At 38.6% G+C, this 23185-nt stretch overlaps 1 protein-coding gene across 2 annotated transcripts; it reads left to right on the top strand.

Moving 5' to 3' along the window:
* Positions 1-520: 520 nt before the first annotated feature.
* Positions 521-16421, top strand: rbm6 (RNA binding motif protein 6). Of its 2 annotated transcripts, none has more exons than XM_008408705.3 (22): positions 521-671; positions 1243-1296; positions 3915-5364; positions 5457-5546; positions 5646-5715; positions 6494-6567; positions 10820-10894; positions 11015-11294; positions 11397-11655; positions 11823-11892; positions 12187-12271; positions 12360-12418; positions 13005-13125; positions 13252-13349; positions 13920-14270; positions 14361-14510; positions 14598-14663; positions 14905-15129; positions 15209-15283; positions 15397-15509; positions 15607-15658; positions 15745-16421. In XM_008408705.3, exons 2-22 carry the CDS (start codon positions 1256-1258, stop codon positions 15835-15837), a joined length of 3897 nt encoding a protein of 1298 aa, XP_008406927.1. In that variant the 5' UTR covers positions 521-671; positions 1243-1255; the 3' UTR covers positions 15838-16421. The 2 variants fall into 2 exon arrangements, with proteins under 2 accessions (XP_008406927.1, XP_008406926.1); XM_008408704.3 differs by having other exon boundaries at positions 12169-12271.
* The last annotated feature ends 6764 nt before the right edge of the window (positions 16422-23185 follow it).

Below are 23185 nucleotides of genomic sequence, written 5' to 3'. Positions count from 1 at the left end.
CGTAATGTTGTAAAAAAAAAAAGAAAAAAAAATTAGGGGGACAGCTCTGTTGGAGATTTGGCATGATCTATCATCTGAGTAAAAACAGTCATATTTAGAATCACATAGAGTGCCAAATTTGATCATTAACCATTTATAAAAGACTTGGACTTTTGAACAAATTAATTGATGCTTTCCTATGCACGAGGCTTGCACTGGCATAAAACAGAGTTTTATTGCTTAAACTACTCATATCTGTTTTATTTGTGCAATTATGCAACATCTGTTATGCACCAGGATTTGAATAGCAACACCAGAAGAAAAAAAAAAAGTGAAGTAGAAGTGAAAAAAAGCAATTTTTGAGTTTAGCTGAGCATAGATCCCATTTAAACACAAAAGTGATTGGTTTCACTAAAGATAAAAACAGATACTTGAACATATTAGATTAATCAAATCTGAATATTTTCCAAATAGTTAATCGTGAATAAATAAGTCGTTGGAAAACAAAAATAAAACACATTTTATCTTACACCCTCCAGTCCAGTAGGTGACGCTGTTAAGAGGATTAGCTGGAAATCATTAAATCTCAACGTAGAAGAAGCGTCATCGTCTCCATTTTTGTTTTAGTTCTTTCAACAAGAAACTCGTTGAAAATATTTCTAATTAAAAACTAAGCCCTAAGAACAGCCAAGGTGGGTCTTCTAGATGAAATATTATGAACAATGTTTAAGTTTAATCCCTGTGGTAGAGACTGTTTAGGTAAGATTAAACGCAGAGGAACTCTGTTGAGCGTTAGCTTGTCATGATAGCTCAAAGCGTCACCGGATGACTTGTTTCTTTCTTTGAGTTCACGTCAAAATCAGGTTTTTAGAGTTAAGTCGCATCCGTGTTACCACGATTGCTCCGCAATTTTTCTGAATCCTAGTGCAGTGCTGTAATTCATGACTTTTCTGCTCGTGTTTTTTGCGGAGATGTAATGGGCCTTGTTGTGGAAGCTACAGTTAGCCGGCCACCATTACTAACAGTCACTCCCCCAGTCATTGCTGTCACTTAGCTGACGTTGTTGCAACCATCTTCAAAGAGTCAACATCGTGCCATTAAATAATGTTGCTGCTAAAATAAAATAAGTTGCACTTATAAAGTCAGCTGTTTAAAGAGTAACCGGGTTTATGATTATTTATTGGGGGTGCTATTTCACTGGACAATGTTGCGCCCTCCTGTGCAGCTCGAACGATCCTGATATTTTATTTTTTCTAAATATAGAATAATTGTAAACATGTGGGATGGACCGGGACCACGGGGAAGACCACCCTTCCGGTAAGGAAACATCTTTTTTACTTAATGGCACATTTATAGCAACCTTATGTTATTAGTAAGAAATATGCACTTGCTCGGTTGGTACTGCATTTCTTTTTTAAATGTAATGTTTAGAAACAACAGTCAGTTGTAAGGTCCTATTCTTACATTGCATTTTGTTTAAGTATAGCTGGAACTTTTTAACACGACTGTTCAAAACTAGGGCAGCATAATAAGCAGGAAATGCTGATATTGATTGAATATTGCAAGGACAAAAAACGGTTGCAATAAATCCACTTTTCTTTCCTCTCAATGTTCTCATCTGTCATTAGAATAATTCAGACTTGCTCTGCGATCATTTTTGACGTTTTAATTGGATATAATGCACACGTTTATAATGCTGTGTGGCTGATTTCTGATCTTGTTTTTGTAACGTTTAGCCTTAATTAAACAGATATTAGTCTATTGTGATTTTGTTTTAAAAACTATAATATAATGGGGTAGAAGAGGATTAACTTTTTAACTTGATTTCCCAGCTGTGAGCATGCTCATTAGTTCATAGCAGAAAAGGCAGCACTGTAAAACAGGGTATTACTTTTTTTTTTTAATCTACAGTGATTTGAAATTTTATTTAATATACATCAGTAATGAACATGACTAGTGCAACCAGCATGAGTAAAAACAGCAGGCTTCCTGTGTGTACTCCATGGAGAATATGTATCCGTTCCAAAACATTTAGTTGGCCAAAAGGCTGCCAACATTTCCAAATCCAGGATGTTCCATAAAGGAGACTAAAAGCTCAAAAGGATAAAAGCAGATTAACATTGATGTAGTAAGTTGAGCCTGCTTCTTATGTTCTCAAAATATCACACTCACTCTGTTTTTCATGAACCACAGATGTCATGGAAAATGCCGTTTCCTTTTCACTGGCCTCTGGCTTCCCTTTAAACAAAGAGTGTTGCTTAGAGTGTTGCTGTCAATGGTAGCAGTTGCAAGTGGTGCGTTCACTGATTAGCACAATTTTAGATTTTTTTTTATTCACCAGTCAGTGCTAATATAAGGCAAAAGGTATTGTGGTCTAGTAGCCAGTATTACTTTTAAACAGTCAGCAGGTGTGTGGAGGGGTTTTGCTGTCCAGCATTTTTACATGCGCCACTGGCAACAACCCAGAATCCAGTGGCTGAATTAGCTCCTCAATATAAATACAAGTCCTATTTATGACCTAATTATTTAATTCAGGTGCCTTGAAGCAGAGACACATCTGAAAGTTGCAGGACACCAACCATACCTGTGTTTAAAGTGGTCAATGCATTAAATCAATATTTTTTTATTGTTCCCTTGGCGTGGGCAAGCTGCATCTCAATAGTTACGTTACTGTTCACTGGGTTTCCACTCTGCTTTCATTTTTAACTTGCTGTAGTCTCCCACCCTAAAACCCAAACGTCTTACCAGTTGCGATCACCTGTTTTTGTTCAACTTTGCTGCACACGTCGCCTGATCCCTGAATGTATGAACATCAACATTCAACACTTTGCCTTGTCTGGCAATGATGGAGCGATTGGTGTCAACAGCAGTGCAGTTGGCTTTCTCATTTACCTCCTTGCTGCTCAACGTTTTGTCATAAATGCTTCTTCTGAATACTTCTGTGGATAGATCTCTGTTATATTACCCAGCAGCTGCTGCAGCTGTTCTTGATTTTGAGCATGTTGTTTCTACAGTGCATTATTCTAAACTGAGACACGTGCAGGTAATGACTGTGCTGCTCTGCTTTTGTCAGCGAGTTGTCCTAATAATGTCTCTGCACAGTTTGCTTTCAGACCGTAAAACACTCTAGATTATTTGCTTAGAATCAGTCTAATGTAGTTTGAGCCACTCTCTCCTCGATTCAGCTCTAGTCCGATTGGTATAGATGAATATAAGGTCTGAACAGGTCCTTGGGTGGATAACTCGCTTTTCTGTTTTAGACTAAGCTGAAATCTTCATCTTTTTTTCTGCTTTTGCTTGTTTTCTATTAGTCTTCAAAGGTTGTTAGCCACCCCTGATTTCAACATAGATTGTTTACAAGGAGCCAAACTTTCTCCTTAAATTATAGTTCCACAAGTTTCTGAATGTTTGTTGAAAGGTTGTTAATTTTTCTTCTATTTCCATCACACTCACTGTGTACTTCAGCATTTTCATCCCTGCACAGGCTGAATATCTTATTGCCATGCACAATGTGCATTCATGATTCTTTGAATGTATTAGCTAACAAATATGCATCCAAACATTTCTTCTCATGATATATTCATAGTATATTGTGTCCCTAATCAAGGGTTGTGATCTGTCTTATTGTGTAAGAATGAACTTGCTAAAACAGGGATTTTTCAGATAATATTCAGATATGTATTAAACAAGCATTATTTTTATTCTACCACTGTATTTAATCAAAATCCTTAACTTCACCAAAAAATAAACTGATATGAACTGATATGAACACACGTAAAAACAGTTTGTTTACAGTGACAAAATGCCAATGCTGAGGTTTAAAATTGGATAGCAAATTGGCAAATAAAGAAACCGAAACCAAAGAATCAAGTTGACCCTTAGCAGTTGTCTGTTTTGAATTAATCAGCACACTAATAGATTTATTTACCTTTCAGTGGTGATCATCGTGGAGAGATGTTTTGGGGTCGAGATCGTCCAATGCCTGATTATAGAGATGGCATGAACATGGGCCATATGGGCCCAAGACCGTTTGATTTTCCACCTATGGACCAGCGAAGGATGGATGGTTTTCCCATGAGAGGTCATGATATGGCCCCAGGTGATATGCGAGGAAGAGGTCCAAACAGAGATTTCTTCATGCCCAGGAACGAGCCAGACTTCCATCCTAGGAGGCATGTTGAAATTTCCATTGGAGACCAAATTGTTGAGAACCCTGGTTTTCGTGGGCCAGGCAGGGATTTAGGAGGGAGGGGTATGCCTCCATGGGAACCACACAACAGATTTTCAAACATGAGGGACAGAGAAATGTTCCATAATGACATGAACCGCTTTGACAGACCTGAAATTGATGGAAGAAGAGGCTTTCCCATGGATCGAATGGAGCGAGACGATGGATTTAGGGACATGCCCGACAGGCACCCAGGGGGTGATGCTGATCGCTATGAGATGGACTTACCTCCACATGAAAGGAGACTCATGGATAATGATAGACGAGAAGGGCCACCGTTCAACCCAAGAGGTAAATTTGAATCTGATATGGACTTCAGAAATCGGCCTGGACCAGCTGTCGACTTCAGAGATAGGGACCGTTCTCCTTTAAGATTTGGTCCAGGTGAGTTCCCTCCAGCTGAAAGGGAAAGATTAGACATGCCCCCAGATGTCCTTGGTCGGAGGCCAGAGTTTAAGGGTCCAGGAGACACTGTTGGATGTAGAGATTACCCCGATGCAAGCGGCAGCCCCCAAATGGATTATCGAAGTGGCGAGGAGATGACTCTCGCCGAAGAGTGGAAGAGTCGTCAAAAGGACAAGAATCCTTTTTTGGGAAAAGATTTGAAAAGTGGACCTGATACTAGTTTCCCTATTGGTCTCGGCAGCAATGTGAATGTGAGGGACCCACCACCGTTTCACAAGCGGGACCACTTTCCTCCAATGGACCCACCAATACCTGGCAAGAAGGGTCCACAGGATCATCTGATGCCAGAAACAAACCCTCTAACAGGTCGTTGCAGTAGAGACGATAAAGAATGGCCCAGAGAAAGGGATCCGAAGTATATCCAGAATAAAATGAGTCATGATGAAAGGGCCCCGTACCTTGAAGAACAAAATAAACCTTCACGTGAGATTAAGGAGCCAAGTGATCCTTTTAGAGAGATTAAAGATGTCCCACCTGAACAAATACCTTTTAGGAAAAAATTGGGGGAGGAAGAGGATTACCAAAGCAACAGCACAATTCAAGCAAAAGATCAGGACTACAGGGACATAGATTACAGAACAGCATCAAGAAGGGTGTTTGATTACAAACACGAAGAACTTCCTCCCACGGATAAATTTGTAAAGGACCCTAGCCCTATTACACCTTCAAAATTCACAGATTCTGGTTCCCAGGTATGTCTTTTTTTCTGACTCTATTTATTGTGAAGACATTGTTTTTGTAATTTTCATGTTCTGGTTTATATCCCATAACCATTCTCTGAAAGGATCGAGATTACAGGAATGCATCAGTGAAGGACAAAGTTTCGAATATTATATCCATAAGTGGTATTCCAAAGACTGACTCAGTGGATCAGGTAATTTTAAAAGAAGTACAACTTTCAGTTAACATTATAAATTTGGGCAATTGTGCAGAGACTGAGTGCTGTTATCAACTAGGACTCTCCTGCTTTCAGATTCTTGGAGCCTTTGCGGTCCGTGATGGCGTACCGATGCAGGGGATAAAAATCCAAAATGTTGTGCCAGGTAAGAATTAAGGTTCTTCTCTTGTAATTTGTTTGGGGCAGTCGATCGCTAATATGTCCCTCGATATTTCGCTGAAACAAAATGTGAAACTTCGCCTTTTTTTTTTTCTTTTGTTCTTGGTTGCTTTCGTTGTTGGTGGTGTCTGTGAACTTGCTCAGTGAAAATCCGTTTCGGGGGAATTCTGTTCTGCCAACCTTTGTTATCCGAGGATGACTCATTTAGGGATTAAGAGAGGGTTTCCTAACTGGCAACTTTTGGAGTGATATTAAGTGTTGTCACAGAAGATCTGAGATAGAAGGAATATCTATTATCGAAAAACAAATCTTGCCGAACAAACAATGAAAACTGTCTCGGTATCGCACGGTTCACGTTCATAGTATGTAAAACAGACAAAGTGCTGTAGAGTAAAACTTCATTTATATTTGTGCCACAAATGTCTACATGAGGCCAAGTCTTTTATTGAAGGAGATGTCCTAAGTTCATATTTCCATCTTGATGATTCCAAATGCCATTGAACTATCTTTGGTTCACGCCATGCAAACATTTACAGCCAGTTGTTTGGGAATCTTGAACCCAATGACTTGTCTTGGTTATCTAAGCTGTAGTAAATGGCCTAGTAACCAGAAAAAATAAATCAAACAAAAGTTGTCTCAAAAAGGTATGTGTTTTGGTTAATCTGTGAAAATGCTCTTGATCTCGATGTTTTCACGAATGCTTATTTTTCTATTTCTGACCTTGACTAACAAAAACCCATCTGTATTTCAAATGCTGTCCCCAGGTTACAGCTACGATATGGCCTATGTGGAGTTTTTAAACCTCGAGGATGCAGTCCACTTCATGGAGTCCAACAAGGTGGCCCATCCTCGTCACTCTGAGACGGCTGTCTCTCCCATCTGGATTACAAGGGGTTGAGAGGGCACTCAGTAGCTGGGGTGTTGGGAAGGGGCTTTAATCCAAAATATTGATCCTAAATATCCTGCTGTCATTATTATATATCCACAAAATCATGTTGCTGAAGTTGTTATTCAGTAATTCCAGGAAAGACCTGGTTTGACAGAGCTAACGTCTCATATTTTAGCTGTACACTAGCTAACAAGCATTTTGTCATGAAACAGAAAATAGTCCCCATTCATTGCACCTGAGACTTCAGCATTCATCTAGTGATTTAAGTAATACTTAACATTAATTTTTAATAACAGTTTCTCAATTCTAACACTATTTTTTAAAAGTTAAATAACAAAAGAGGAATTTGTTTGAGACGCAAACGCATCAGTCACAAGTTTTAAGCAGTGCTCAGAGGCAGCATTTTTCTCTTGAACAACATCAGTCTTTTTAATGCTGTCGTGTCTTTATTGTAGGATAATGTTGGAAAACCCAGCGAGGTCATTGAACAATATTTAATCTAAAAATATAGAGTGAACCTTTCTAATTTTAGGATTTAATGGATTTTTAAACATTTTCTTTTTTCCTCAGTTTAGCCATATGGTGTAAGTTATCAGCATGACGGCAACAGCCTAAAAACCATCCCTTGTTCTGCGCTTTGCTCCGTACAAAGGGTTTGGACCCTTGGCCATTGAGAAACAATTTCCTCCTGGAGGCATGGACTATGTCGAAGTTTTAAATTTTACGCAATCTCTAAGGTTTGCCCGCGATGTATAAAATGTGCCAGTTCGACGCTATGAATCTTACTGAAAATTGCCTGTTCTTTAAGCAACCATCCCCCACTATTCAGAGGTAATTGCCGAGCCAAACGAGGCGGCTTTTAATCTTACATCTTCCGCTGTCATTGGTAAAATTACAAGCAAGCTGCAATTCTAAACCAGTGCAGAAAAAAAGCTTCATTGTTTGCAACTTCACCATCTATTCACTAATTGGCCTGGTTGAAATTCAACCAGAGAAATCAAGCTCAATGGGAGAAAGACCAGAAATGGTACTGAAGGGAGATGAGAACTGTGCACAATCATGTAGAACGGCAATGGTCAGGCTAGCAACAGCTCATTTCAGACATGTTCTTCTATTTTATCTTTTTTTGTGTAATTTGTGATTGTTTTGGCTCAATAGCGTGTTGAAAGTAATGCTAAATATTCATCTGATAGAAACTCTTGACAGATTGATGTTTGAAGCGGGAGATTGGGTTGTAAGCAATGAACTACTTGAATGCGGTTGCCATTTTACTGATTCTGCGATGTTGGTTTCATGTGTCCAAGCGCACTCTAATGTGAAGATGATCTCCCTTTGTTTTGTGTGAATAATCTAAACTAAAAACTAAGGCAGATTTTGGGAACATTTTGTTTTCTTAAACAAGGTTGAATGGAAACCGACTAAGAGAAAGTTGTTCTATAATATTTTGTTTAAGTAAATATCAGCAATGTGTCATTTTTTTTGTAGTTTTATATTTTTTTTCCATTAGTTGGCTGGTTAGTAAGCTTGCAAAGAGTTTGTGAAAGCTAAGTTTTAAAATTCTTAAGTGGCATTTAAGGTCTAAAATATTCATTGGGCAAGAAGTCCACTGTGTCTTAGGTTATATTTAACTTTAGTTTGGCTTTTGTTTTCCCCAGATTTTGTATGTAATTTTAGTTTTGCTGGTTATGTCAAACGCCTTGAGAACTCTTGAGAAGTGGCTATGTTTGGTTTTCAGTTGACTCGGATAAATTTCAATAACTTTTTTTCTGCAGCGGTTTTCATGTGGTTGACGGGTATCGTGCAGGTGTGTGCTTTTCTAAACACAGATGCTCTGACTTTCCACCTTTTCTGAGCTTTTCGATTGTTTCAAACAAACTGCGATCAAGGTTTTCAGCACAGCGAGTCTGTTTTTGTCCTTGTTTGGATTGCTTGCAGCACTTTGTGATTTTGTGTTTTTGTCCAATTTATCTTGATGCTCAGCAGATGAGCCAGAATTTCTGTCTTAAGATTCAAGCATTCTGTACCTCTTCTGGATAATAGTTTTGATTGCCTTTATTCCAATTATACTTGTGATTATTATTATTATTATTATTATTATTATTATTACTCAACTTCTACTTGGCATTAGCCACTTGGTGGACTGACTTGTATTGATGGCTGCAGCTGGCTTCCATTTTCTGGTTTTTCATGTGGATTGAGTAGACTGTTAATTGCTTGAACCGAACTGTTCTTGGATCATATCTTCAATGCATTTATAACCTAAACATGTTCTGCGCACCTTGTGATTACTTATGTCTACGGAAAATTAAAGGTTGAGCTTGATCAACTGCTGTTATCTGCCTCTAGAGGTAATCAGGAATTTGTAAGTTCAATGATGGGGACGCGATCGAGCTACAATGTCTTGTATGACAACACCAGACAAATTCAGATCGCAAGAGGAACAATGCAACCGGAGGACTCTTGGTTTAATCTGAAAAATGCATTCATCAGCAGAATCTGCTCCAGAAGGCTTCTTGAGAATGGAAGACATTGAATGAATTTGGACGGCCAGCATGAAGATTATGACCGTGTTTGCTCGCTGTTATTTGGTGTATCGCTTATTTCATACATGTGCTTGTGTCGGTGCTGCTGGGTAAGCTCTGCCCTCTTTGGTTCCAGTGGCTTCTATCTACTTGCTCTGAAAGCTGTTTTGTGTTTTTGCCAAATCAACTTGAATGGGGTAAATCAAAATGTGACTCTTACAAAGGAGTTTATGGTTGCGTGGTTATCACAGAACTATGATCTAAAAGGCACCACAGACGCAGCATCCTCACTGTCATCAGTTAGCTATTCTTAAGTGTAAATTGTAACTTTTTTGGTAGTTCTTGAGGAAACTTGTATAGATGGCTATAGATTTATTTTTTAGGCAGTAAGGTCATTTGGAAGGAGACGTTGACAAAGACATTGTTCGTTTTTTTTGAAGAATCTGCTGTGAAAGTGACTCTTGGGTGAAGCTGTGTTTGCATCTGCCATCCAAATGCAAACTAAGTTTTTGGTGTTAAAAACTGTTTTCCGAAGTATTTTTTAAAGCTCTTGAATATATTAACGGTTAGAAATAATCAACTTAAAAAAAAAATAAAAAATTGAACCCCTTTTGTGGACTATTTCACATCCAAGGTTTCCCCCAGAAAACTCGTTGAGCCCGGTGGTTGTGTGCTAGAGCAATCATCATTCATCCAGCAGCCCACTGTGTTTTTGAGCTAAGAAATGTTTAAAGTTGACAGGAAATTTGAAAATATCACTTAATAATTATGTGTTATTGAAAGATTAATATCTGAACACCGACTACAAAATCTTAAAAATGCAAACAAAACAAAAATAAAAACTTAAATAAGCAATGCTTAGCCTGGTGGGGGCACAAGTAAAGCCTGGTGGCCCACCAGGCTTATGATACACAGGGGGAAACCCTGACATCTGTCTCACTTTGTCCTGGCTACAATTGTTCTGGAGCATCTTTAGCCCAGCACTGTTTTAGCCATGCTCTGGCTGTTCTTTTGGTTATGGTTGATGTTAATATCAGCTGGTGCAATCTAGCTTACTGTATCATTTTTTCCCCAAAAAGAAATAAAAAAATCTCAATTTAAAGAGAGGTTTTATTAAGATTGGTAATTTTCTTATGCTATAGATTTCAGGCTTTGAACTATAACTGTAAAACTCAGAGAGCTTCTTAGATGAAGCAGACAAAACAGTCGGATTCGTCACATCTTTGATGTCGTCCCGAAAAAGCCAGATCATTGCATCTCGACTTGTTAACTTATGGTCCAAATAAAGTTGAATCTGCTTTAGGTTCTGCACGTTTCTTGAGGCCTATCCGAGGATATTTCTTTCAACTTTAAAAATGGTGAGAAGCTTTCACAGACATGGTATGAATCGCAAAACTGTTTGACCCACGGGTAGAGTAGGAGACGTGTAAATGATGAATAAAATCACCAAACGCCAGAGTCCGAAATGCTAGCTTCTTTGAAGACACCCTACTCTGGAAGATAAATGGCTAGTGTGCGGCAAGGCGACGGACCCGGGCTCCACACCAATAACTGCTGAGCCGTTTTACTCTCTGCATTATACGGGATGGATAAAACCTCCCATAGTGCATGCTGGATGTCATCATAGCTGGGTCACTGATGTGATGGACTTCTAACTGCATTGCCTGTTTGTTTTCCAGGGATCCATAAAGGTTGGCACTAGAACATCTGCTATGAAGTATGTCCAGCCAAATGAGTGCGAAAGAGGTCTTCTTGTGAGTATGATGACAGAATTATTAATTTTCATCATTATCTAAGAAGGCAGTGCTTAGCTGTTTCCCCACTGAGAAATATTTCAATATCTTTTTACCTTTTTTGTCCATTTTTCCTAACAGGAACCAGATCACAGAGGACCTCCAACCCTGGACTCACATTTACCCCCATCAGACAAGCCTTTAGACGATCTGAGGACCAACCTAAACGCCAAAGGTCCTGTAGAGGAGCTGCCTCTCGGTCAGTTTCAGCGTAACACTGACCTGACCCCAGAGGCGTGGCAGCAGCAGGTCGACCAGCAGCACCAACAAGAACAAAATGAGCTTTCAGGAGAGTCGTCACATAACCGCAACCCTCTTCACATGTCAGACCACCTCAAGTCTGTATTCAAAGACAGCAAAAGTATGTTGACCTAAACTTGTTCCATATCTCTTTCTGTTTTTTTTGTCATTTTTTTTAAAGGGCTATTAACTCAAGGTTTTTTGTTTTGTTTGCTTTTTATAGCGATGATAATCAAGAATGTGAAACCCACCACCACAGTAGAGACCATCCTAAAAGCTTTGGATCCATTTGCGTATCTGGATGAGAGAAACGTTCGTTTGGTGAAGGGAAAGCCCCCTGGAACAAAGTGCTTCTGCTTTGTCGACATGGACTCCCACGAGCAAGTGAGGCGTCTGGTGGAGCTCCTCACCAAACCCAGGCCGCTGTGCATCGATGGGATCAGAGTCCATGCTGAAATCGCAAGACCTCTCAAGAACCAGAAGTGAGCCTCCATGAGTGAAGTCTTCCCTTTTCACCCATCTTCTGTTGAAAATCTATTTCTTTCCCTTCTTTTCTTTTTTGTTATTTTTTGTTTTAATTTGATTAATGTATTTAATCAATACATTTTTTTTTTTATTGAATTGACTTGGAATTTTCTTTCTGCTTCAGTTTGAAACGAGATTATGATGCACCAAACCTTTTGATGGCTGGGCACCCATCTGAAGACGCCATGACAGGAGTAAGTTTTATGTTAGAGGCAAGATTATATAAAAAACAACTGCGTGCTATATAAAGTTAAATAAGAACATTTAAACAGTGGTCGAACTCATTAAAGTGCACAATAAGAGCAGATAAGCACATCAGCAGAGGCAGCATTCAAAGTTTTAAATACCTTGTTTTCATTTTTACCGTATTAAGCGATAATTGAAACTTGTTCGGACTGTTTCAGCTTTGAGTGATATCTGTGTGTAATATTTGGACTTTGTTGGAAAAACTGACTAACCAAATCTGGCAGACTGGTGTTTTATTACAGCAGCCGTTCCCACCACCTCCACAGTACTTGCATCCTCTACTGCTTCCTATGGCTGGCGTTCCTGCAACAGATGTTGCAATGCAAGGTGACTGTTCTTCAGATTTATTTATTTATATATTTTTTGGAACAAGATTTTGTACTGAAATACCTAAACATGTTGTTTTTACTACTAGGAGATTTAATGACTATCGGCATGAATCCTGCTGCTTCGTCAGACCCCAACCTTAGCCTGGTAAGTTTCAAACTATTAACAAATGGATTACAGTAAATGTGATTATCATTTTCATTTAGTTTTATTTCAGTACTCCCAATTCAAACATCCCAAATTGTGTACATAACATAATTAAAAATGACTTTTAATGCAGACATGTTATGTTATGGCCTCCATAACCATGGAGAAGACGGCTCACCGTTGTTGAGCTTCCAGTGGGACGTTTTTATTGTCACTGACGTTTTGACAGGCCATGCTATCAGCTGGTCTTAGTTTAATGTCTGTTGTCTGGTCCAGTCTTTATGAACAGGTGGATTTTATTATTTTGGCAAGATTTTGTATGTGTCTCCACTGCCAACACCACCAATTCTGGCTCTAATGGCCATGTTGTCACTTTGGTTTCTGGTGTAATTTAAAAATTGTAATCGTCTTAAGAAACTGAATCTTGGGTTTTTGCTTAGACGTACACCATGCGCATTAAAATGACCAGAAGTGTATTCAAGGTTCCCTTTTTATTACTGAACTATAAAAGGCTTTTTGATGATGATCTAACTTGAGACTCTGCTTGGTTTTCTAAAATTTGGGCACTGAATGTTTTTTTATGCAGGGAATGGACTATAATAAAACTACTACTTCAGCCCCAGCACTCCAAACTGGTGGACTTCATGTTCCCACAGACTCAGCTGAAATACAGCCCCCACCAGAAGGATCACAGACTTACATTTATGGTGAGAAAGCATGAATTTCGAGAACTATTGGAAGTGGGTGATATTCATAAAAAATATAAAACCCACTTTAGATTGTAAATCCGCTTTTAAATTCTAAAGACGTGTAAAATTGCAAACTTTCTCCAGGTTCTGAAACCCCAGACACGTCCAGTTACTTGTATGATTCAACATCAGGCTTCTACTACGATCCGGAGACGACACTGTACTACGATCCAAACTCAAGGGTGAGAATCCAGAACATAAATGTGGAGTTCTGTCTTTAGCGCCACTGAGGTCAAGAGCCAAACCAGCTTACAGGGTCAGGAATATGCAGTGCTTTAAATAAACCATGGGAAGGTGTGATTGATGCATTTCTAATTGCTGCGAAGCTGATGAAGTTTCTAATTGAAAACATCCCATTGTTTACTCTGCAGTGAGGATTTGCAGTGTTGTCGTCTGTCTTCAGTGGCATTTAAAATATTGTCTTGATACAGTGGATCCTCCAGAGCTGGAAACAGAGAAAGCCAGATCTTGTTCATTGTGGGCGTTACTCACGTTTTCTCTGTTTTTACAAAACGTTCTCACAAAAACATTTTGCTTCATAAATGCTTGTCAAGAAATCAATTTTACATTTTTGTAATAAGTTACCTTGGACACTTTCACACCATGTATTGTAATTAAAAGCAAACATGTAAGCCTGATCTTTCTTTCACAAATTTACAGGTTTTGTTAGATTTAGAAAAAAAAACAACTTTTTTTGGGGGGGTGATTTTTTGCAAAAATAATTCCCTAATTTTCTATATTTTCTGTTTTAGTATTTCTACAACGCTCAAACCCAGGAGTACCTGTACTGGGATGGAACATCAAAAACCTACATCCCAGTTCCAGGTGGGAGTTCTGCGGGTTCCCACCCAACTCCCACCATGACCGCAGAAGACCGAGCCATTCTCTCCAACCCGGCTGCAGACGCTCCGTTAGAGATGAAGAAACCTTCAGCACCTCCCGAGGCTTCTGCTGCCCCCATTGCTGGTTCTGCAGACGGCTCTGATGGATCCGTCCAATCTCTCTCTGTCGTTCCCGAGAGAAAGGAAGATGAGGACTCTCCGAAAAAAGACAAAGAGAAGGACGGCAAAGACGAGAAGCCGAGAAGTCTCGCTGCTGTTAAGGTAGCATTCCCTTTAATGTAATCACACATCATGGTGGATTTTGCATGACAGGTAGGCGAGGAATAACTCTTCTGTTGTTGCTGTTTGCAGATAATGAAAGATATGGAGCGCTGGGCAAAGATCCAGAATCGTCAGAAAGAAACGGTGCGTTCTCCATCTCCCGTCCTGAAGTCTGGAATAGACGACGAGAAGAGGCAGTCGAAGTCGGCGGATGCTGCTTTTGCTATTTTTGAGCGGAAGGTTGGCACATGATCCTCAGCTTTTCATCATTTATGTCGTTCTACTGGTGTAGCTACAACTTTTGTTAATATTCTTTTGTTCCTGTAGATCACAGGTGCTGATGATCTTTTTAAGAAACCTCTTACTCCTGTCAAGAAAGATGAAAAATCTAAAGTAAGTCATCCTCTCCTGAACATCTGCATCCTCATAAATTACATTATAGCTGAAATTTCAATTTAAGTAATTAAATTCAAAATTGAAACTCATACAAAATAATTAGCGTTGTATATTTCAAGCAGTTAACTATGACTCAGAGGCAGGAAGCAGAAATGGTGTAATCCTGTGTGAGAAATTAATATACAATACAACACGGTTTGTGGCTGTTGCTCCTTATTAAATTTTGTTTTGGTTTTAGCGTCCAATGGGCTCGTTGGGTCTGCTGGCATCAGACTACGGAGCTGGAAGCGATGAAGAGGTGGAAGAAGACAAGGAGGAGGCAACTAAAAGCACGCCGAAGAGCCAGCCAGAGGAGAAGGACAGACTGACGGACTGGAAGAAGATGGCCTGTCTGCTGTGCAGGAGACAGTTCCCCAACAAAGACGCTCTAATCCGCCACCAGCAGCTTTCCGATCTCCATAAAGTACTAACTCATATTCCATACGAAAAAAGTCTGATCAGATCCTGATTAGTTTCTAACACTCAGCCTGTTCCCTAAACAGCAAAACATGGAGATTCACCTCAAGATCAAGAGGTCGAAAAAAGAGCTGGAAGCTTTGGAAAACCAGGAGAAGCAGGTCTGTACACATTTGTCAAGTAAGGGGTTTTTACGACTGAAGCAGTCGTGTAATTAGTTCATACTTTTTAAATGATAGCGAATGTTGTTAAATGTGCTGTTTATTCTCCACAGCTAAGCGCCAAAGAATCTTCCAGATCGCCAGAACAGAAAAGACGGAAGCAACATCACCAACAGCAGCAGCAGCAGCAGCAACAACAACATGGCAACTGGGCTGGAAGCTCAAGGTAGACTAAAGTTTAAATTGCTGAGTGTAAAAAAAAAAAAAAAAAAAATTGGATAATTCATTATTTTTTAATTTTGTCTTGTATTTTTCATCTTCAGGGAGACAAACAAAGCTAGTGAGAGGCCAGGTTTAGGCGCTGAACCCGTCCAAGTAAGTGTTTTTTCTTCTTCTTTGTTTAATGCATCTTGTAGGAATTACCTAGTAAATTGCAATTTTTTTTTTCATTTTTCTAACAGAAAAGAAAAAACCAGTCCCCATCGTGGGACCACAACACCTACAAGCAGGCAGTACGCAAAGCCATGTTTGCGCGGTTTAAGGAACTCGAGTGATCTCTTCTGAATAAACATTAATTTTAAAATGTGAACTGCTGATGACGACCACCTCTGCTTTGAGAAATTGCATAGACTCTGAGCATGTGTTTACTATGGGACATTATTTCTCAGTTTATGATGTGAAACGCTGAGATAAATAAACAGATGATTCAACAAAACTGATCTAAACGATCAAAAAGAGAAGAAATCTCCCCTGCAATGGATTTTGTACAGAAAAATACATGTTGATTTTTGTGCCATGTATATTTGAGAAGCCTGCTTTTTTTATACATTCACACTAGCCACAGATTTATTTTAAAGCTGATTTATTTTTTATTTGGTAAAATTGCTATATGTGCTCATGTAAAGTAAACTGTAAAGATCAGTGTCTCTTGGTGTACGTTTGTAAAGTTATTAGCTTACCACTAGGTGGCACAATATCATTCTTTCTTGTTTTGATCATTCATGGTATGCAGCGGTTCAGATTGTCCCCAAAAAATTTATGTTTTCCTTTGAAGAAAAATACTTCTGAACCATGTGTTTTAATCGGGATTTTGTCTCCTGAACAATTTTACCGGTAAATAAACTTGAATATCCCACCAGTGACGTTTTATTTGTTACATTTAGTTTTACTGTGGATGTTTTTATAACAGTCAGCCTTCCTTGTGACATTTCATAAAAAACTTGAGTCCACATTCTTTAGAAGAACAGGTTTTGTCCTGTGTTTGTCTGTGGGTTTGATTTCAGTGCTGGCAGTTCATCTGGGCGTAATATGGACACAAAACTGCAGCTGAAGTTGAGGACAAGCTGCAGAGATGTTGGATTTTGCTGATATTCTTGCTTGTGCCAGATGTAAATTAAATTTCGGATGACTAAAGTAATGTTTCTTTTCCAGTGAATTGCAAACACATGGAGCCTGTTATGGAAGACAAGGCAGCAAAACTACATTTTCAGGCTTTGCAAAAAAACCTACAGTAATTTCATATGCAAATGTCTATTTGTTGGAAAACTAACTCACTTGTTTGTGGTTCTGCTTAGTTATGAAATGATGTCAAAAACATACATTTGTATCACAAAAACTGCTGAACCAAAAGATGATGAGTTTGCACAGTCGCAAAACTAAATTAATCTGGATTTACTGCACTGGGATGAATGACACAACTTTGTTTTTTCTTTTTTATTGATTTTTGCATTCTTACTTAAAATATCCAAATGCAAGTGAAAACTTGTAGGTTGGAATTTTGCTGTAGAATTGTGGAATCTCTTCTGAATTTAAAAATCTTAAAACATTTAATTACTGAAGCCCTTTGCATATCCTGAGACTGTCTTAATGTGTCTTTTTTTACTTTTGTGTTGTCTATTTGTCATTATTATGTAGCATTTGTCCTACGAGGTCAACACCACCAGGTTACTCAAAGCTATCTCCGTGAAGTTGGAGTCTCCAGCTGAGCTCTCCTCCCCTGAGCCTTCCTCACGCAACTCCTCCAGACTAGCGGCAGCAGCAATTGGGAAACACCTGGTTGTGTGTCTGTTGGTCTGATTGTATGAACTATTTATTAGTCAAGAATGGTTGTGAATGGCTAATGGAGGACATTGTTGCGATGGCATGCTGAAGTGTCAGAAAGAGCAGGAGCTTCTTAAAGAGACAGCGTCCAATTTTATGGCATGAAATTGTTAGTTTTGATCAAGTATTTTTATAGCAACTAAAGGTAACAGTTTCTTAATTGTGCTATAAAATGGCACTAGGCGCCTGGAAAACACAATAGTGCCCCCTGTGTACTGTAAAGAAAAATTGAAAACAGTGCTTCAGTCTTGTACTACTTTACATCTATTGAGTAAAAGTGTAATAAATTATAGTTTGTTGGGTACTGTTACAAAATTTGAAACATTTAAAGGAAAATGAATAGTTTTGCAGAGTATGCACAAGGTGTTAAAGATCATATGTTGGTGTCACATTATAAAGGTTAAGCTCATCATAGTCCAGCTGTATGCATATTTATGTACAGGTTCCAAGTTACATTTCCTTAATCAGTGTATGCAAGACAAGAGCCATGATCACAGATCTAGTGAAAAATCCCCCCGTCTTACCTCCAGAGTTCATTAATGGGTGAGCTTTCGAGCTAAGGTATACTTTTCATCCTCTTTGTTTTGGAGGGATGAAAAAAACGTATAACTGTCTCCTGTCTATTTACACTGTAGCATAAAATTGAGCAGTTTCTCCCAAAGAAAAATCATACAAGCTGTTGTGTATATGGCTTTTTTGTGGTCGCTGTTGGTCCATTTGTCCTTTGTCAGAAGGATTGCTTGGATGTCTATGTTGATATCAAGCATAGATCACATGCAAAGGTTTCAAAATTGCTTCCACATTTGCAGCCACTTTCCACTGATTGGTTGAAATCACCACGTTCTTTTATTTTTTGCTCTATGTCACTGCAATCTAGGGCATTAATCAAACGAAAGCTTTTGCACTGCAACAGATTTTGATCCAGCGCCGAAGTATTTGCTTGTATATGAAAGATTTGCACGACTGTTGACAGTAGTTGAGCGTACTTGACTGGCACTGTGCGGCACTCTGTGGGGTATGAAGTCCTGCAGTTTAAACAAAATTGTCCCCAAAGTCTTTCCCAGTGCAGAGGCTATTTTGCCATCCAAATATGAGATGCATTAAAAAAATTGGGAGGAACCCGGGATTTATTATAAAATAAAATCACTGGGGAGGAATTACCTAACATTTCTTTTTCTCTGCTCAAGCAAAAGAATATTCCAAGAGAAGAGATCTTCCAATTTTCAATTAATTTATTTTTTTGTGTGTGGGTTGTTTCCATTTATCCTTGCTTAGCTCTGCAAAACGACCTAAAAGAAAGAAAGAATAAAAAAAAAAAAAAAAGCTTCCCGAGCTCCTGGTGACTGATGTCATTATCCTATCCTAATGGTCTATGGAATTAGAAATGATGTTCAATTAGTCTGGGGAGATGAGAGGACAAACCAAAAGCAGAAACTTTCATGTTTCTATTCCCTCGTCTGCATGAGGGAGAGGACAGGATCGCTCTGCGAATGGACAGTGGGGCTAATTATCGCAGCTTGACGTCCTTTAGCAGCTGGCAGGTGAAGTCAGAGCAAGAGTCTGGCAGTAAAATAGAAGTCAGTCAGCAGGTGTTTTAGAAGCTCAGATGTACATTGTGGGTGAGAGGAGACAAGAAAAAAGAATAAACTTGAGGTCTGCAAATTGAAAAAGATAAGCAGAAAAATAGATTTTCATTTGATTTTCCTCTTAAAGAATTTGCAGTACCTTTCCAAAAGAACATCTGTCACATTAATTTGGATTTTAGGACCTAAAACAAACCCAAAAAAGTTTAGATTTGGCGGCTTGAAGGAAAAGAAGACGTAGTTTAACATTAGAACTGCATTTTGCTGAGACTATAGCTGCACATGCCTCCACACATCTGTACAATCAAATGATTAAAAAATATTCTTTGAGGAGGAATTCCATAAAATCCATAATCTCATTTTGTCTCAGATTCATAATTTGACTAAGATCTGCAGTTTGGTCAGTGTTTTGCCGTACGTAACATTTTGTCTTCATCTTCAAGCTTGGTCTCGTCTGACCACAGCATCTTTTCTTTTGCATTTTTCCCCTGTCCTAATCTTCATGACATATGGTTCTCCACAAACAATTTCCTTCTTGTTACTCTTTCATAACGGTCAAAATTTTAGAGTAAGTGACCGATTGTTGCATCAACAGATTATCCCACATCAGCTGAGGATTGCTACTGCTCTTCCAGACTCACTACGGGCCTCTTGAGTTGCTCCTCTGAATAAAAATGTTCTTGCCCGGTCAGTCTTGGTGAATTGTTCCTTGCTCTTTCCATTTTAGAATGATAGATTAAACAGTGGTCCGTGCGATGTTCAAAGTTTAGGATTGTGTTTCACATCCTTGCCGCGCTTTAAACATCTCCACAGGTTTATCCCTGACCTATCTGCTGTGTCTCTTGATTTTTATGATGCTTTTTGTTGACTAATGTTCCCCAACAAACCTCTGGGGCCTTTACAGAACAGCTGGATTTATGCTTAGATTAAATTACATGGAGCTGGCAAGGAAGCAAGTTTATTGCCCTGGATTTTGGAAAAGGATATAAAGGAGAAAAGCTAACAGAACACAAATTAACAGAGCAGTCTTTAGATGTCCATTGTAAAAACTTTAGAAATATCATTTATTTTTATTTCACAAAAATAGTAACGTTTGTGGTTGTAACCAGATAAAATGTGGGGGGAAAAAAATAAGGGGAAAGAATGCATTTTTAAGGCTCTTCAAATCCACACGCTATAAACAAAAACTTTTAAAATATGGCTACATGGAGGATGTTTGTGTGGTTTTCTCAAATTTTTCTTCGTCCATCGTGACCGACCATCAAAAGCGAATCCCGGGATAAAGTGACTCCCTTTAGGAGTCGCATGTGTTTGCGGTTACCCAAAGCAAACAAAGAGACTCTGCAATCACATGATCTGTGCAAAAATCGTGCTTGTCTGAGCAACTTTTACCATCTGGTTTTTCCTTTCCAGTGTAAGCCGCAATTTGAATGTGTGTTATTGATTACTAATCTTTAATATCATCTCTGAAATGTACTCAGAATCATTTGGAACACACATCATAGCGCTGGGTGCATTACTTGAGCCAAACGCTGTCTGTGAGAACAGTGCAGACAACTTTGAAACACTTTGATAATCATGCCACGGTGTTGCATTTCAGCTTCGGCACAGAAACAACAGCTGTGCTGAAAACAATTCTATATAACGATCATTCGGTTGGAAGATTCCTCTTTTGTTTTAACAAAATGCAACTTTTCAGAAATACTCTACTTGATTGATTCGCAGCAAACCTGCGCAATAATCTCTCAAAACCTCTTTGTCATATCCCTGACAGAGCTGCCCTGGTCTGTGCTGCAACACTCTTTGTGAACAGTTGGGTTTTTAAGCAAGTCTGAGTTATTGTGATTCAAAACCTTTAGTGTGACCGACTGTTTTACTCCGCAGCATTTCAGTTTTTGTGAATACACTGGCACCCATTGATTTATAAATAGTTCTCATTGACCGAATTGAAACAGTTTCACTAAAAGTCAGAAGTTCAGGGCTGGTAGCATCATGATGTGTGAGATTGTTTTCTTCAGGAGGAACCGAAGGACTTCACAAAACAGATGACAAAAGTACATTACATGGAAATAAATACACCTTTAAAGTTTGAGTTTACCAAATGGACAATGTCAAGCATGTCACCAAATTTTGTTTAAGGGCAACGAAGTCAGTGTTTTGTGCTGGCCATTAAAAAATTGCTGATGATATAGAGGATGACAGGTGCTGTCTGAAATGGCTTACAATTTAGTAAGTGCAAATAATCGAGGGGTTTCATAAGTTTGGCGCATATATGTACGTCTCTTTACGTCATTACCAGGGGTAAAGATAATTATGTCTTTCTCAACCATTTCTACAGAATAAACTTTAGATTCTTGTGCCACAAGAGTCGTCTTACTCTCTCTCTACTATACATACGCAAAGACATGCGGGTATTTTGCCTAAATGCATTGTGGGTGGGGAACAGGAGGATTGTTTTTTTTTATTTTTATGCATAATTAGGTGGAAGCTACTTTGCCCGAAAGCAACAAAATATTCCCCCCTCAACAAAAGCAATAAAATAATAAGTAATAATCTAATTGTATGTTCAAGTCTCAGTCACAAGATTAGATTTAAGTGCTGGAATGAACAGGGATTCCTTTTGTCTCCGGTACTATTACAAGCACAATCTGTGTTAATCACATAACAATGTTTCATGTAAAAAAAAAAAATTTCCAGTCAGAAAAAAAAATAAAAATTGTAAAACATCCTACTTTTGCATCTTCATTTAATACCATACAATAAGTTGTGTGCGTGCTTGCGTGCGTGTGTGTGCGTGAGTGTGTGTGTGTGTGTGTGTGTGAGTGTGTGTGTGTGTGTGTGTGTGTGTGTGTGTGTGTGTGTGTGTGTGTGTGTGTGTGTGTGTGTTCAGAATGTATTTACAATCTCATTCAGATTTTTGTCCTAACAAAGCCTGAAGGAAAACTGAAAATATTGTCAGAGCCATCCCTGTTCTCACAAGAATGAATGAAATGGCCCTCAAGGTGAGTATTTGTCTGGTTAATAAGGGGTCATCAGGTTCAACCCACACATATATTAGATTTTCCTCTCTGTATAATTAATGACACAATACATTTTTAATGTAATATAAAAAATTGGGGGCGGGGCAAACGGGTGAGGTAGCCACAGACATAGGGAAGTAAACAATGTCTGAAGTCACGGCAGGGGGAAAATGTAAATCCAGGTTTGGAAATACCTGACAAGAATGTTACTGATGATTTAGAGCAAATGAAACAGTTGAACGACCGCTGGACCTACAGACCAGTGACCAAGCAAGGACAAGCAGGTATAGAGAAGGGACGGATGGATGCTTCGCTGTCATAAACATATTTATTCAAATGCATGGCCATTGCAGCCTTTTTGGTTTTATTGTGTTTTCAAGCATAACTACATGATCTATAAAATGTGTCCAATGAAAATGTTTGCTCCTTAATGGGCTAATAACAGGTTTGGTACACAGATTAAATGTAATTTCAACATCGCACACTCAAACACCAACACTGGATAACCACCCTTAAAGATTCAGTCATTTCACAATCAGTAAGTAATCCTTACTTGGACTGTTTTGTGATTTCAGAACCACAATCTGCAAAATAAAGTATTATTTTAGCTCAGTCTAATGTCAGAATGAAGGCCTTTCACATATGTCTTGATGAGAAAGTGGCATTTCTGAAAAATGTCAGATTCTCAGCATTTTTTATTTATTTTTTTGTGCAAAAATTGGTTATTAGAGATTTACATTGTTACCAGTCCAAGTTCCAGTAGAAGCAAGCAGTGCAGCAGTAACAATAATGTGATTTAAACAGGAAAAAGAAGATAAGATTAGGTTTCTTCTGTATTAATTTTATTTCTGTCTTTTCTTACATTGCCATTGCTAATAGATTTTTTTATGCAATACTTCCACTTACAAACAAAAGGCTGCGTATGTATAGGTGCAACAGTCCAGTTACATATCCCAGTTCTTACTCTAATTGTCTGAATCAAGACAGAGGAAAAGCTTATTGTTGAGTTTCATATACCTCTGAACTTCGACATCACATCTGACAATGATTTCACACCTAATTTGCCTGTTTTCCAGTTAAGAGTCAGAACCATAAAAATCAACCATATTGGATTTTGAGGTGAGCGTAAGTCAGAGTTGTCAGACTTGGCCCAAAACCTTTCCTTTCACACAAGGAAAAATAAAAATCATAACTCAAGC

The sequence above is a fragment of the Poecilia reticulata genome, chromosome 5, assembly GCF_904066995.2.
Source record: "Poecilia reticulata chromosome 5, P_reticulata-male-v2, whole genome shotgun sequence".
Taxonomy (NCBI): Eukaryota; Metazoa; Chordata; class Actinopteri; order Cyprinodontiformes; family Poeciliidae; genus Poecilia; species Poecilia reticulata.
Note: the sequence above shows the minus strand (reverse complement) of the source record. Positions and strands in the feature narration are given on the sequence as shown.

What these genes read in the sequence shown, in the direction of transcription:
- rbm6 (XM_008408704.3), top strand. Translation starts at nt 1,256, where the DNA reads ATGTGGGATGGACCGGGACCACGGGGAAGACCACCCTTCCG. An exon ending in AGACTGACTCAGTGGATCAG is followed by an intron (nt 5,547 to 5,645) that starts GTAATTTTAAAA and finishes TCCTGCTTTCAG; the next exon opens with ATTCTTGGAGCCTTTGCGGT. An exon ending in TGTATTCAAAGACAGCAAAA is followed by an intron (nt 11,295 to 11,396) that starts GTATGTTGACCT and finishes TGCTTTTTATAG; the next exon opens with CGATGATAATCAAGAATGTG.